This window comes from Maylandia zebra, linkage group LG17 (genome assembly GCF_041146795.1).
Source record: "Maylandia zebra isolate NMK-2024a linkage group LG17, Mzebra_GT3a, whole genome shotgun sequence".
Taxonomy (NCBI): domain Eukaryota; kingdom Metazoa; phylum Chordata; class Actinopteri; order Cichliformes; family Cichlidae; genus Maylandia; species Maylandia zebra.
The window spans coordinates 13,500,258-13,517,780 of record NC_135183.1 but is presented as its reverse complement, the minus strand read 5'-3'; the positions used below and the strand labels follow the sequence as shown (position 1 = coordinate 13,517,780).

Sequence of the window (17,523 nt, the reverse complement as noted above, 5' to 3'; positions counted from 1 at the left end):
GTTTACTATAGGTCTTTACCAGGTTTGCACACAGTAGCTGGTATTTTGGCCCATTCCTCCATGCAGATCTTCTCGAGAGCAGTGATGTTTTGGGGCTGTTGCCGAGCAACACGGACTTTCAACTCCCGCCACAGATTTTCTATGGGGTTGAGGTCTGGAGACTGGCTAGGCCACTCCAGGACTTTCAAATGCTTCTTACGGAGCCACTCCTTTGTTGCCCGGGCGGTGTGTTTTGGATCATTGTCATGTTGGAAGACCCAGCCTCGTTTCATCTTCAAAGTTCTCACTGATGGAAGGAGGTTTTGGCTCAAAATCTCACGATACATGGCCCCATTCATTCTGTCCTTAACACGGATCAGTCGTCCTGTCCCCTTGGCAGAAAAACAGCCCCATAGCATGATGTTTCCACCCCCATGCTTCACAGTAGGTATGGTGTTCTTGGGATGCAACTCAGTATTCTTCTTCCTCCAAACACGACGAGTTGAGTTTATACCAAAAAGTTCTACTTTGGTTTCATCTGACCACATGACATTCTGCCAATCCTCTGCTGTATCATCCATGTGCTCTCTGGCAAACTTCAGACGGGCCTGGACATGCACTGGCTTCAGCAGCGGAACACGTCTGGCACTGCGGGATTTGATTCCCTGCCGTTGTAGTGTGTTACTGATGGTGACCTTTGTTACTTTGGTCCCAGCTCTCTGCAGGTCATTCACCAGGTCCCCCCGTGTGGTTCTGGGATCTTTGCTCACCGTTCTCATGATCATTTTGACCCCACGGGATGAGATCTTGCGTGGAGCCCCAGATCGAGGGAGATTATCAGTGGTCTTGTATGTCTTCCATTTTCTGATGATTGCTCCCACAGTTGATTTTTTCACACCAAGCTGCTTGCCTATTGTAGATTCACTCTTCCCAGTCTGGTGCAGGTCTACAATACTTTTCCTGGTGTCCTTCGAAAGCTCTTTGGTCTTGGCCATGGCGGAGTTTGGAGTCTGACTGTTTGAGGCTGTGGACAGGTGTCTTTTATACAGATGATGAGTTCAAACAGGTGCCATTCATACAGGTAACGAGTGGGGGACAGAAAAGCTTCTTACAGAAGACGTTACAGGTCTGTGAGAGCCAGAGATTTTCCTTGTTTGAGGTGACCAAATACTTATTTTCCACCCTAATTTATGAATAAATTCTTTACAAATCCTACCATGTGAATTCATGGATTTTTCTTTCACATTCTGTCTCTCACAGTTGAAGTGTACCTCTGGTGCAAATTACTGACCTCTGTCATCATTTTAAGTGGGGGAACTTGCACAATCGGTGGCTGACTAAATACTTTTTTGCCCCACTGTATGAGTGCATGTATATGGATGTTCACTCATAATATGATACTTGTCTTTGTTATATAACAAAAAGATTTTTTTATTATCTTAAATATTAAATATTAAAGAAGCACAAAACCCAAAACAAATACTTTTACCAATGAGTATTTATTCAATGATCCGAAAGGAATACAGCGATTAACAGCATGGTAAAAAATGAAAGAGCATGGGTTTTTATTTGTTTGTTTGCTTTATTGCTTTTTTTTTGCAGACTGTTTTCCACTTTTACACTCACAGATCAGTGTGATTAACATATTTGAGGAACAAGACTCTTAAAAAAAAAGTCTTGCAGATTGGGGAAGGGACAAACTAAGATCTTGTTGATGTGAACCAGACGCCTGTTCCTCGAACCTTTTATTCAAACCTATTATAAATGAGAGAGAAAATTGGAGTTCTAACATCAGTACTTTCAGGTAGAACAGACCCTTCAAAGATACTGTTTATAGTAGATCCATGTGTGCAGAGGATAAGGACCACATGCAAAGGAGAAATAAGCCCCATTATTTGTGTCTGTGAGCAGTGTCATCAGCAGCAGTATGTAGCCCTTAACAGTGAGGTAATAAAGGTAAACAAAGGCTTTGACAAAAGCCATTCCATGTGACATGTAACCAATAATGACATTAAAAGCAATGCACATTTTTTGAGAGTTGACAGCAGGTATAATCAGAGCTCTTGAAGGTGACTTAGCACTTGTTTCCTCTTACATCAAGCTAATACCATGAAACTACCAAATGATTTTATTTAATCTTTAGGGATAGACTTGCCTTTGGTAATTACAGTATCATCATATAGAAAGAGATACAAATTTATATAGATTATGCAAAACCTCATCTCGCAGCCTCAGCGAAAATGACAAAAGTGTTAATCTAACTGTTCTCATGAGGGTGAAGTTTTTCACTTTGCTATCAGAAATGTTACAATAAGCACTGACCACCATGTGTTGTATATCTAGAGCGATTAAATATTGTTTGCATTGGTGTTTTCATTTTAAATGGATGAGGGGTAACTTAGAGAAATAAAAGGGTTGGCACGATGAGGACTAAGCATGAAAAAATAACAGTTGTCTCTCCGGCTGCTTGTCCAAACAAGCTGTAGCTGCCCTCATCTGTCATTTCAGCCAAAAAGAATCAAGTCACATACAAACATCAGCATCTCATGCCTCCAAGTACCTTCTGGCCCAACATTACACAGCCACCTGCAGGTGAAGAAACAGTGGATAAAGCTTCCATTTGTGTCAGACTTGTAAATCCACTTTAACACAAAAAGCAAGCAAAGATGCTGCTTGATTTCTCTCAGTGAAGATCAGAAGGTTGCAGTTAAGTCCCAGAGGGAGTGTTTGGAGGTTGCTGCTGTAGTGTCTCATCTATGGTGACCACTACCTCCTCCTGTCTGTTGGAGCTCAGATGGTTGGTGTGGTTCAGGGATATGTAGCTCATTTCCACCAGCGGGGGCCTCTCACTCATCTCATTCATGGTGTTGGTGATTGAGTTAACCTCGGTCTTGTTGCGGTTGGCAGCACGGCGAGAGCCAAACACCCAGTCTGAAATAGAGACAGTCATAGTGTTGCTTTGATAGGCATCAGTTCAAAGCAGATACCTGTACTACAAGGAAGGATTAGGGATCTTACTGATCTAACTTCAGGTAATATTTTCAGCATTTTTCAAATTGGCTCACTTGTACTTGTTAGTACGTCATACTGTCACTTAGGCTACTGACCTAACATTCCCCGAAGAAGATAATGTTCACATGCAAAACCACCGCCTACTGAACAATCCCTTCAATCACCACTATTCCTGGAAGATCCATGAATTAATTGAGCACACAGTAAGAGAATCTAAAAAATATACCCAGTTCCCGAATATAATCTCTTTGCAAGCCAAAAAAAAGCTCAGAATTGCAATTAACTAAATACAAATAAAAGATAAATACTCAGTTAAAAAATGTATACTAACCTTTCAATATAAACATATTCTCTGTTTTTTTCTTTGTTTGTTTTAATAAACCTCTTATGTCTGGCAGTTTTAGCAAGCAGAATCATGGTCTTAATGGCCTGCTGTGGCATACACATTTGCTTTGCCAAGAGGAGGTCTATAGGCTCTCTACAGGCTTCTCTTCTAAGTCTTTTCCCTTTTCTCTTTCTTTTATTATTCACATTAGTATCTGTGGCGTCATACAAGGTTGGAGCAAATGGGGAGAAGTGACAGGTTAGAAAAAGAAAGGGGAGGCAAAAAAGAGAAGGAATAAGAGGAAAAGATAAAGAAAAGGAACAGAAAGAGGTGGGACCTCAAGAGAGTCGTGTAAAAACAAGCTCAACGAAGTGAAGCAACGCTGTGAAGAAGAGCAGACCAAAATTCCCCTACAATGATGTGAGAGATGGAAGTTAATATTGCTAAAGGTGGTTCTACAAGCCACAGATGCATCGGGTATACTTTATATCAATGGTTGTTTTTTACAGACCCTTACACAAACTTTCTTGGATGTAATTAGAATATATTAATCAACATAATATCATAATAATTTTCCTAAGCTAAGTGTTAAATAATTCCCACTCTTATGCCTAACCACCTACCATTCCTTAAGTCCTTTACCCTTCAAGGTGAGTTTATTCAATCTGACACTTCAATGTTAACAATAAAAACTCACAAGGTCTTTCATTTTCATTTTTTAGGTAGTTTATTTCCTCGACCCATCCCCAAATTCCAACCTCAAATTGCTATCCCCTCCCCACGGCTTGCTGTATGTCATCCCACTTAAATAATCCTGGAAATACAGCTGTGTTTATTATTGTAATTTCAAAACCCAATTTCAGGAATTTCACAGGAAGAGGTGTGAAACTTGAACTCTCCATGTAAGTGAAGCTAATAAGCACTTTTCATGCCATGGTTAGTTTATGATAAACCATCACAGATGATGCTTTGTGGAAGGGAAGCATAAACTGCAGACCCATACATTCTGCAACGGGGCAAAAACAAGCATGCTGAGCATTTATAATGTGCACTGAACAAGGCTGTAAACTTCATCTAACAAAAAGTCGTGATGGGTTCAGCCTCTGTAATTCCATTAGAGGCAAAGCACCATAAAATTGTTTCTGGGGGTAGATGTCTACTGCACAGCAGCCCCATCATGTGTGGTGGAGCCTTTTTGAATTGGAACCCATCAATCATTGTTCTGTCAGATTAGGATCTGAGATTATAGCTGACAGTCGTGAGTGTGAGGAACAGAAAGAAGGCAGGGCGGGATTCCTCAGACCCATAGATTCCCCTGTTAAATCATGCATTTCAGACTCTGCTGCAAAGTGACAGAGAAAAACTGAAAGTGAGCCAACAGCATGCTACACTAAAAATTCACATTTAGATTCATCTGATCTGATCATCAATAAATTCTAAGCCTATTTTTGAACTGATGCAGTTTAGGTGTTATTTGGAAGCCCTGCATTTTTAGCAGCCAGCAGGGTAGCTGTGGACCAGGTGGTAGAGTGGGTCATCTACCAATCAGGTCAGTGGATCTATCCCCAGCTCCTCCTATTCATATGTCAAAGAATTTGCACAAATGATACTGAAACCTCCATCCTGCATCCATCGCAATATGTGGTTAGATAAAAGTGTTTTAGCATGATATACATCATCACTTTAAATCCCAGCTGAGCAGAGATGTGGAACTGTAGAAAGGAGACTTCAGAGTGTCATGAACCTGAGAAGAGGAATACAGATACTGTAAAGTATGTTTCTTTGAGTCAAATCTCGACTGATGGAGCTCTAGAGACAAGTTTTATCACAGGAGAGGAAATATTTATTTCATATTTTTAAGACATTTCCCTCTCTTTATTGAGTTGTCGTGTTCAAGCTTGTGAATCAAGTTGTGTGAGACTTGTAGAAAAAAAAAAGACCTTTTGGCCTTGTAAATATTATCTTGATTATATATTGAAATTCAACAAGACCTTTACTATTTTGATGCATTTTCCATTAAAAAGTCTTTTATTGGAAAACTTTTATTTAATGGGTTACTTTTGTTTGTAATTTGAAAATGCAAATTTAACCCATCATACTATGTACTATTAACTGCTGAAATGTCAGACAACTAAAACCTGACAAAGTAAGTGAAATGTATTTGAATTCTCAAAAGTGAACCAGAGACGGTATAAAATATGGACGTAGCTTCCAGGTCAGAAAAATAAAGTCACAAGCAGGAGTGCTTTAAACCTTCATTTTATCCTAAAACCACCACATGGTGAATTTTGGGGCATTCTGAATAAAACATTAAATATGTTTTATAAATCTTGGTCATACCATGGAGAAATATCTGTAGCTCATTGACTAACCTGGTATCAATCACAAGTCACTAGTCAGTAAGAATGTGACTTCACAATCAAAATTTGTGTGCAGCATGTCTTTAAGCAAAGATTGAATAAAAACCCATAGTGTACACTACAGCTCATAGCATAACAGCAAATATTTGAACACTTCAGAAAAGAGTCTGTCAGCTTGACTAAGATTTTAGTGTAGTCATTAAACTAAGGATTAAATCTTTTTCATAGTGAGTAATCCAAACCCCACAGCATCTTAAATGTTCTCTTGATTAAATTCTAGTGTGTTTTTGTAGGCTTCTTAATGCTTATCTTATATGATGGTGTTTATCTCTGCTCATGACCCTCAATATGCACTTTTTTTGAGAGCAATTTAACGCTCATCCTAAATGTTCCCGTTAAATTTGAATTTTCAATTCAATTTTTCAATTCAATTCCTGAATTGTTTTTATGCTCTGTAGCTGTTTTTATGTTCTTTAGCTAGCCACCAGGTAGCACACATTTTATATTAGCTAGCCCAATATCACTAACCCACCATTTTTTATTTTTTTTGGTGCTGGTGTGCTTGCTAGCACCAAAAGATGTCATATTAAAAAAAGTAAGACTGATGCACAACGACGAGTTTTTAACAAGAGATTGACAGCTAAGTACTTATTTACTGAAGTCAGGGGTAAAGCCATGTGCTTAATGAAGAACACATTTAACAATTTACAATTTGAAACACCATTCTGAAACTAAATACGCAGAGTAATACATGAACTTTACCGATGGAGAGCAGGTATCACTGCCTCTGCTAGCTACAAAAGCATAAAAGACTCTTCTTCTTTTTTTTTACCAAGCTGGACTCTACCATACTAATATGAAAAAGCATTTAAAATGTGCGCTTCTCCAGGCAAATTTGCAAATCTGGAGCTTTAGTTAAAAAAAAAAGAGAACAAATTTGACATTCCTCCTTGACTCTGGACAAGAGCTGTGCTGTCCGTGGAACAGGTAATTGCATGCTATGATGGGCTTGATGTGAAATGGGACAAATTTGAGAGCATCTGTGAGGCTTTGTAGTCTTTTTAACCTTCCTGTGGTGAGAAGGAAAATGTCTGCACAACACAGATTCTCCACATTTACACCTCAGCAAAATACCCAGGAGGCCAAACACTCTGTTTGTGTTAGTGCACGTGTGTCAGTTTGAATGTTCATGTGAAGGTGAACAGTTCAGGTGAGGTGAAGGAGACAGAGAGGAGGGGCAGCGTGTCTCTGTGGCAAATCTAAGTGCTGCAGCGTGTGACCCATGTGGACATTTTTTTTACCTGGTTCACTGGTGTCTGTACCGTCACCTTCCCCAACAATCGACCTGCCTCCACCTGCAAACAGTGAGCAACAGAACAAATGTGTAAGATTTGGCGCACACTACCTTCTGAGTGTTATGAAATGATAAAGACAGAAATCATATGAACACAACAGGTATAATAAAAGGTAATGAAAACACACCAACATGGCCACTGTGGTGCTGAAGACCAGTACAGTTCTGCTGTACTACTGAGTATAATTCGTGACACTTAAAATGCATACAAAGGATGCAAAGAAAAAAGTGATAATTGTTGAATAATACCTGTTTTATTTGTGATGGGAAATACTAGAACAAAAAGTACATAAAAATAGTAATATATGGTGATGCATGTTTTGTGTTGTGACAAAAGAAAGTGATAGCTATAGTGTATAGATATGAATTTAATATACATTTGCAAACTATTTTCCTTACAGCAAGACAAATTATCACAAGAAAAGAGTAGTTGTGCTCATTTTTCTAGAAGAAATATTACCATATTAATGAAAGAAATTAAGCATACACGCTTAACCCAAAAGTCAAAGGTTTTCGATACATATTATTGTTAATATTATAATTATGTTAGCATTCAGATTATGAAAGAAATAATATCCAGATTATATCATAAATAATTTTTATATGCTGTTTTTAAATTATGACTTCATTAGTTAATGGAAATAAAGCTACCCAAACTATCTGGCCCTAGGAACTGTACACAGACATTAAATCATGAATTAACTGTGATTATTCAGATTTTTTTGGAAGCTGAGTTCAGCTTCACTAGCCATACATACCCAGGCCAAATATATATATGTGTATATATATATATATATATATATATATATATATATATATATATATATATATATATATATATATATATATATATGTCATCATGGAAGGACAGGCCCCTGCACGGTATGTACCACCGGCAGATAGAGGAGGTGGCTGATATCCAGAAATCCTACCAGTGGCTAGACTGAAAAGACAGCACAGAGGCACTAATCATGGCAGCACAAGAACAAGCTCTGAGCACAAGATCCATAGAGGCTGGGGTCTATCACACCAGGCAAGACCCCAGGTGCAGGCTGTGTAAAGATGCCCCAGAGACAATCCAGCACATAACAGCAGGGTGCAAGATGCTAGCAGGCAAGGCATACATGGAACGCCATAACCAAGTGGCCGGCATAGTGTACAGGAACATCTGTGCCGAGTATAACCTGGAAGTCCCAAGGTCAAAATGGGAGATGCCCCCAAGGGTGGTGGAGAATGACCGAGCTAAGATCCTGTGGGACTTCCAGATACAGACGGACAAAATGGTGGTGGCTAACCAACCGGACATAGTGGTGGTAGACAAACAGAAGAAGACGGCCGTAGTGATCGATGTAGCGGTTCCGAATGACAGCAATATCAGGAAGAAGGAACACGAGAAGCTGGAGAAATACCAAGGGCTCAGAGAAGAGCTCGAGAGGATGTGGAGGGTGAAGGTAACGGTGGTCCCCGTGGTAATCGGAGCACTAGGTGCGGTGACTCCCAAGCTAGGCGAGTGGCTCCAGCAGATCCCGGGAATAACATCGGAGATCTCTGTCCAGAAGAGCGCAGTCCTGGGAACAGCTAAGATACTGCGCAGGACCCTCAAGCTCCCAGGCCTCTGGTAGAGGACCCGAGCTTGAAGGATAAACCGCCCGCAGGGGCGTGCTGGGTGTTTTTATATATATATATATATATACACACACACACTTGTGTGTGCGTGTGTGTGTTTTATACTCCCCTTAGGGCCCCCTATTGCTGCTTGATTAATATCCTCCTCTGTCCTGATCACTTAGTTACTAAGTGCATTTTTCTTTAAACAATTTAATGGAAGAAGCTGACTATCAGATCAAGACAGCACTGAGTGTCTGTGCCCTAAAAATAGACTCATTGTTTCATTCTTTCATATATTATGTATCAGTCACAGGAAGCTCCTCAAAAATAGAAAAAAAAAAAACAAAAACACAGCAGCTTTGAGTTGTCAGACAGTGGTTTGTCCTCCACAAGGTCAATGGCTAGAAGAGCAGAGCTACTGTACATCTGCATTACAATCATTTAGGATTTTTTGTTTTTGGGGGGTTGGGGTGTGTGTGTGTGTGTGTGTGTGTGTGTGTGTGTGTGTGTGTGTGTGTGTGTGTGTGTGTGTGTGTGTGTGTGTGTGTCGGGGGGTGCTCTCACTAAAGCTCCTGTAGATATTCCTTTAATAAACAATGTTACTTTTGCTATTTCAGGTAGTCCCCAAGTCACTTCCTTCATGCATTCCTTAAGATATTTTGATTCTTCTGCGCTGCTGTGTCACTTTCAAGCAGCAGTTCTTCTAGAATAAGGAAAAGTGACTCTCAAAGGGGGCTCAAGGGACAGTCCTTTAAGGCTTCTAGTGGTCTTACTGACATTTAGAGATAATTTAGTCTCACTTATTTATTTATTTACTTATTTATTTTTACAAATTCATGTAGGGGAGACCGGGGATAGTTGTAACGTGGGTCAGTAGTAACACTTCCAATTTCTCCAATCAGGGCTAAGTTTCAAATGATGTGACTCATCCTGTGTATGCCCAACTCAGTTCTGCTATCACATGTGAAAAATCAGCACATTTCGTCAAACACAGACAATTTAACACGAAAAAAAGTAATTTGTATGCCAAAAAGTAAGTTTTTCTACTTTATTTCAATTTCTAATAGCATTATCTGCTTTGCAGCTAAAGTCATCAAACTTAAATTATGTTATTTGTATGTCTATGGGGGTATATTCTGTGTAAGTCTTTAATGCTAGTGTTTTAGCCGTTGGCTGTAATGTTAGCTAGTTCATGTCTATAGGAGTCTGGGTCAGTTGTAACAATAATGCAGATGTTACCACACTATTACTTTAACTTATATTAAACAAGTTGGGGCAACGACATCAGCAGAGAGAGGTTCACTGGTCGCATTTGTATATGTGGTTAATGCCATTGGCAACACAATTACTTCACTGTTTGTGTTCCCACACATACATTATGCAGACCTCTGTGTCAGAGATGGACCAGTAGGAAGTACTGGTAGTGGAAATAAATCAGGATGGGTGCAAGAAACAGATTCCCTCATCTTTCTGAAGCACTCTGCAAACCTCACCAAGGTAAGCCATGATAAAAAGTAATGGAATTGCGATGCTGGTGAACAACTACATTTTTTCAGCTTCATTGTTATGTTCAAAATTGGTGCAAGAGTTGTAGGTTATAATGCCCACTGAGCCAATGAGGCCAAACTCAAGGAAGACCAACCAAAATTAATGAAATATTCAGTTTCAGAAAATTTTATAATTTGTCTTTTTTGGGGGGTTGGAATATGTTCAAAGTTAGATTTCTGCATTCTGTCACACACACACACACACACACACACACACACACACACACACACACACACACACACACACACACACACACAGCTACATAAATGGATGTAAGTGCATTCATGTGTTGAATAAAAAAGATTACATGTTAATGTTTTGTCAGTACCCTTATTTCATTGTGTTACATTTCACCCCAGGATATGTTACAACTAACCCAGACTATGGGGTTAATTGTAACATTTCACTCTTTGTGTTTGAGGCCATACCAGGCAATGGGTAATTGTGCTGCAGAGAAAATAGCTGCACTATTTAATAGCAGAGACATGTAAATACTTTGCATTACATTTTGAATCCACTACCTTAAAAGAGCTCCAATTTACAGACAGAAATGTCAAAAATGTTACAACTATTCCCGGTCTCCCCTAATGATATTACACATGAACGTTTTTACCACCTTTCCATGCTTTACGCTCTTTATAGTAAACCCATTGGCACTGAATGTACACTCAACACACACATATAAGCACAGTAGGTGCCACATACCGACGAAGTCATTCACCACATCTTTGACCAGGTGTCCAACTATCGCATACGCCACTGCCACTACTACCAGCGCTGCCATGACCAGATAGAGCACCGCTTTGGGAAGAGGCATGGGATCTCTCTCCGGTGTCCGATAGTCCGTGTACAGCAGGTCACTCTCCGAGTACGAGTACTGAAAGACGTGCTCCATGCCCGAGGTATGGTTGGAGTCGATAGGGGGATTACTCGCGCTCATGGCGCCGTCCGGCTGCAAGGATGTCACCACAGTGGTCGTCACAGCCTCCGCCTTGTCGATGTTGACCATCGACAAAGCGGAGGCTGTAGTTTTATTCATCAAAGGCAATATCTGAGACAGAAAGTAGCTCCAGTCCTTTATGGCACTCGTATTGCATGAAAACATCGTTTCCACCGTCATACCACACCACAAGAGGGTCACCAAGGCGCAAAAAATCCACTGAACACGGACCGATCCAGTTTCCCTTTAAAGTAACGTTTGTATATATATTTTTTTAATTCCAACAGGTACCCTCAGATGCCAAAGTCTCACTCCGACAGTAGCTCATCGGTGCCTTTGAAAACTTGCCCCGCTCTCAATGATGAAAGGCAAAACGCGTCACCGTAGCCTTACCGCGCGGCTATTACGCACGAAAGAAGGAATTTAGTGCATTCGATCTTTGGTTTGTTTGCTAAAGTAAAACAAAAAGAGTGCAGTAGCAGAGCGCACCAGCCTGCAGAGTCATCGTCAAGTAAAGGAACAGAGAGTGTCCGCAGTCAGCAATCCACGTCCCTGTGCCTCTCGCGTGCGCAGATGGTGACAGTTACACACTAAAAGCCCGTCCTGCACCTGCGTTATGTACGGCAAGGACGACTGCACGGTGCCAGCAGGACACTTCTTCACCTCTCTCGGATCTGAAATAAACAGTAGCCCTACGGCTGGTGTCAGAGCACTTGTCCGTTCTTCCTCCAGACTCCGGATGGAGCGATTCTCTACAGAAGCCACAACTAGAAGTAAGTTCATACCAGTTTCCTTATTCTTCCTCAATCTGGCGTTTCAGATCTTTGTTCACTACTAGGTTTAACTCAGTATTCAACAAATCCAGTGATAACTGCTGATGTTAGTAAGATGTGAGAACTATTCCTTCATGTATTTCTTATTTCAGAAAGAAGAAAAGGGGCTTGTATAGCCCCTGGGCAAGTGGATGATTAACTATCATTGTACCGGTATTACCATTCACGGTAGATAGCAACCAGAAACAATAAACATGGTCTATCTTTGCTTTGAGGATGAAGGATTTGTTGTCAAATTAGTTTAAGTCATATTAATTTACATGAGATGGAAGTGGGAGACAGGAATTATGTTCACCATCTATATTTAGCTTGTTAGCATATTAATATTTACTGATTAAAGACAGGAGAGTTAGGGCAAATGAAAATATACTTGATCTGCTTATACCCTAAATGAAAGCATTTAACAATACTTCCGATTGATATGGGGTTGATTACAAGTCATTGTGATAGCAAAATGCAAATCTGGACTAAATTTGATTGCAGTCTATTCAAAAAAGTAGGAAACATTTCACACAAAATTAAAACATGGTGGCACAGGGAAAGTTAGGGTGTCATTAAAGCCTTTGTAAATCGTATTAAAGTTTATTTAGGACAGATAGCATGTAAGTCTATAACAATATACTGCCTATGACCAGTAGCAAATGTAGAGAAGTTCAAGAATGATAACACTCCAGTGATGCAGATACTGTCATTCCCATTCAGGAAGAGAGAAATACATTCCCAGAAATAATGCACTATTTTCAGAGTGAGTGGAGGATGCGCTATAATACAAACTAAAAAACATAATCATTCACTAGAGGAACTGAAGTAGATTCATTGAACATTACTGAAGTTACTAACTATTTCTTCACTTAGTATCCAAATTTAATCCAACTATGTGCCCCGCTGCTCCCCCAAATTGTGTCACATCAGTGCAACAGAAATTTACATGGTGGGACCTTCTCCTGTACCCCTGACAACTTGCTGGTTTATAAAGGCACTATGGCATCATAGCCTATATCACACCATGATTTGTTTGCTGCAAAGTTCTTCCTCACACAGAGACAGTGAAAAGTCAGCACTGGCACCCTGAGCTGGTATAATGCAAAAATTTTAAAAAAAAAAGGACACTAACTGCATCTGTAACTTGAACACTGTCTTCCGCTTTAAACACTATGGACTCTAGCACTGAAAACTCCTGTTCTCATGTTTGGCATTCACCAGTGTTCATTCTGGACATGAAGGCAGGGTTGACCTGACATACATAGAGGTTGATGTTTTGCTCTCTACTCATGTGTAAGGCCTGTGATGAAACTGTACATGTGGAAATTCTGTGAAGTGATCTAAAAAAAAAAAGCAGATGTGCTGAAAGCGGTCCAGGGGTGTACAGGAAAACTACTTTATTAAAAAGATCTGGCATATTTAAACCACGAAAGGTTTTTCTATGAACAGAGTTGCAGAACCTTGTTATCATACCTCTGTATCTGTTCTAGACCAAGCTGATGACTTTGTGTACCTGTAATTATATAATATATTGTGTATCACAATAGTTACATACATACATACATACAGGTATCAAATACATCAGTTGTCATGCTACTGCAACATTTTAACAAATTGGATATAGTCAAACAACAGTGCTGTTGTTTGGAACCAGAAGGGAACAATGTAATACTGTGAGCATCAATTATCTCTGTGATGTTCCTTATACCTCTGAGGCCTGTGTATTTGTCCCTTCCTTCTCTTTTCCTGGGAAGATGTAACAGACTCAATTAAGATCACATCAGTTCTTCAGAGATCAGCTCAGATGAAATGTATTGGACTCACTGACCCTTAAATCAATCATGATGTCCAGTGAGGCACTGACGAAGCCACTGTGGCCTTCAAAGGTTCAGCTGTCACAAATGAGCGTGACATTTCCTTTAAGATTTTTAACATCAAGCATCATCAGTCTCAGAAAGTAGGTCATTTTCTTTTAACTTTGCCTGTAGTGAAGCTTTTAAATGTGATGTGTGGAATGTAGAATCAAGCAAGTCAATATAATAACAAAATAATAGAAAACTAGAGCAAAGATGCATTTTAAAATACCATGAACCAAGATCACACAAGATAAAAAAAAAATTATCTTAGATTCCTGCTGTTATTGGCCATCTCCAGGGCTCAATGAACAATGTGGAAGTGACAAAAACTGCATTTTCTCATCCACTTAAGAGTGTAACTGCTTTGACTAACAAGTGTCCCAACACAAGCAATCACTAGCTACTTTTAAGTGCAGTGCACACATTTTCAATGGGGTTTGAGTTGGGGCTTCGAGAAGGCCATTCCAGAGGTTTAGTGTTAGACTGCTTCATCCATTCCAAAACTAGCTATTTGTGTTTGGGATCATTTTCCTGGTGGAACACACAAATGTGTCCAGGTTTTAACTATTTAGCTGTTGATTTGAGGTGAAGTTGAACATTTCTTTCCTCATTAAATTCTATTCACAATCTCTCAGTATCATATCAGCAAGACAGCCACAGAGCATTAAAGTACCACCACCATACTTGATAGCTGACATTAACAAGATCTTTGCCAAATCAAACTTGCGGATAATTAAGAATGAGATTTCCAAACTGGACCCTATTGACCAACAGGATATGGTGGAAAGTGTGATACTGTTGACTGAAAGTGAAAGAAGAGGTAAGGGGGAAGGTGGTTTAGGAGGCAGCGAGAGAGAAGAAAAAGCAAGAATGTCAATGTAAGAGTAGGGACTGTACATAGGGACTATGACTGGTAAAGAGAGAGAGAGAGATATTGTGCACAGAGGAGTCCGGGTGGAAGGGAAACAAAGCCAACAGCAAATTGTTCTACCACTGGTACAGTGGTACACTGTCTTAGTAAAGTAAAACTCCCTGTGGACAGTGACACTGGGTTTCCAACAGTTTCCAATTCATGCCAGGCTCGAGCATTGATGGTTCCTGGGTGGTTCCGAGATGTCTTAACTAATTTACTCTCATCTGAGGGTGACAGTTTGGGTCTTCTTTCAGACCTTTTAAATGTACGCATCAGAATAACTTATATTTATGAACAGTTGTTTAAACTAATGACCTTTGAATCTGCTGTTGTTTTGCTACAAGAGAACTTCTCAACTTCTGTAAATCCAAGATGCTCACTGATGACAAATTAAAGTCATTGGTAAAAGATACTGTAGAACCAATTATTAAAATTACTTATTAAAAGATTTAAGTGCATGTATGTATTATTTTGACCCTGTACAGATTAGCAAAAATCCAAAAATAAATTCAGACTTGACCACCCAGTCTGTGCTTTTTAAAGTCAGTAAAGGTGTATGCTTTACAATGACTATCCTGAAATAAACAAAACAACAACAATTAAACAAAACAAAACAAAAAAAAGATTAAAAGTCCAAATTCTTTATGATATTCATGCCCTTGATCTGTGTATGCAACTTTTGATCATAACTGTATGCATCTCCGTGCATTCAGCTTATCTGCCAAATATGGTCACTAACTGGTTGCAAAATCTTGCATGGACATTAATTAACATCAAAATGTAAAGTTCAAATTTAGTGGGTTTGGTCACCCAATTTTTTTGTTTTCCCGTTTATAGGTGAAGCCTGAACTGATCAGCTTGGGTTTTTTTGGGACTAGGCAAAGTAATAATGGTTTCAAAATGTTACAATTTTTCATGGATGAAAGACTTTTTGGTATGGAGCTTTGTCAGGCATCGATTGATAAACATTACAGTCGAGATAAAATAAAGTGTCATTGTTGGGCTGACACTGAGTAGTCCACCTGTTTTAGGGCCTAACATTGTTCAGACTATGAACATTGTGAAGACTATGAACAGCATTCCTGAGGGATTTTCAGTATGAATATAATGCCATTTTTAAATTCATCAGCCCAACTCAGGATCTCTGACACCGTCTCACCCTCTCAACACACACACACACACACACACACACACACACACACACACACACACACACACACACACACACACACACACACACACACACACAAATCTATACCTATACCTATCTAGATAGATGTAATTATATATATTTATATATAAAATCTGAGTTATGGCTAACTTAGAGAAAAGAAATACATAAATAAAATCCCTGTTTATGTTGTGACTTGATCAGTAACATTTTACTGAGTCTTCAGCTTGGGAGAGTCAGAGTGCAGAGATGTAGCAAATATAATTCTCTGCAAAAATGAAGCAAATAGATTATGAAAATGAGAGCAGTATAGATGCAGAGACACAAATGCCCATTGCAAACCCTTAAAAATGGACAGAATAAAGAAAGCTTATATAAATACAAGTGAGGCAAGTGTTGACCAAGTAGCAATGTCTCAGGCAATGCCTCATTGCAGTTTCTGTAATGGCTAAGTGAAGCCATTTTGAAAAGCATGTCAAGCTCTATAGATTTTCTAATTAAAATGTCTACTTAAATGCATTAAAAAGCATGTTCACAGCCCCGGTGTGTCCTGGGTCTGCCCCGGGGCTTCCTCCCGGTGGGACATGCCCGGAAAACCTCGCCCAGGAGGCGCCCAAGAAGCATCCTTGTCAGATGCCTCAACTGGCTCCTTTTGATGTGGAGGAGCAGCGTCTCTACTCTGACCCTTCCCGAATGGCCGAACTTCTCACCCTATCTCTAAGGGAGAGGCCAGCCACACTTCGGAGGAAGCCCATTTCCACTGCTTGTATTCACGATCTCATTCTTTTGGTCACTACCCACAACTCGTGACCATAGGTGAGGGTAGGAGCGTAGATCGACCGGTAAATTGAAAGCTTCGCTTTTACACTCAGCTCTCTCTTCACCACAACAGACCGGTATGGCGTCTGCATCACTACAGCCGCTGCACCAATCCGTCTGTCGATCTCCCGCTCCCTTCTCCCATCACTTGTGAACAAACCCCCGAGATACTTAAACTCCTCCACTTGGGGGCAGGGTCTCATCCCTGATCCGGAGTGAGCACCCCACCCTTTTCTGGCCTCAGATTTGGAGGTGCTGATTCTCATTCCCACCGCTTCACACTCGGCTGCAAACCGTTCCTAGGCCATCACCTGATGAAGCCAACATCATCTGTAAAAAGCAGAGACGAGATCCTGAGACTACTGAAGTGAAGGCCATCCACCACTTGGCTACACCTAGAAATTCTGTCCATAAAAATTATGAACAGAATCAGTGACAAAGGGCAGCCCTGGCGAAGCCCATCACTCACCAGGAACAAGTCCAACTTATTGCTGGCTATGTGGACCAAACTCTTGCAATGGACTGGATCAGTCACCCCATATTCCCGGCGCACCACCACAGGACCCCCCGAGGGTCACGGTCGAAAACCTTCTCCAAGTCCAGAAAACACATGTAGACTGGTTGGGAAAACTCTCATGTGCCCTCGAGTATCCTTGAGAGGATAAAGAGCTGGTCCAGTGTTCCACGACCATGACAAAAACCGCATTGTTCCTCCTGTATCCGAGGTTCGACTAACTAACTAACTCTCCTCTCCAGCACCGTGGCATAGACACTCCAGGAAATGCTGAGGAGTGTGAATCCCCTGTACAGTACCCAACACAGA

General features: G+C 40.3%; 1 protein-coding gene across 1 annotated transcript; it reads right to left on the bottom strand.

The window, feature by feature from the left end:
- Positions 1-1,556: 1,556 nt before the first annotated feature.
- Positions 1,557-11,587, bottom strand: LOC143413195 (uncharacterized). The gene is made up of 3 exons (XM_076875891.1): positions 10,892-11,587; positions 6,978-7,031; positions 1,557-2,910 (listed from the first exon to the last, which is right to left on the bottom strand). Exons 1-3 carry the CDS (start codon positions 11,304-11,306, stop codon positions 2,687-2,689), a joined length of 693 nt encoding a protein of 230 aa, XP_076732006.1. The 5' UTR covers positions 11,307-11,587; the 3' UTR covers positions 1,557-2,686.
- Positions 11,588-17,523: the final 5,936 nt, after the last annotated feature.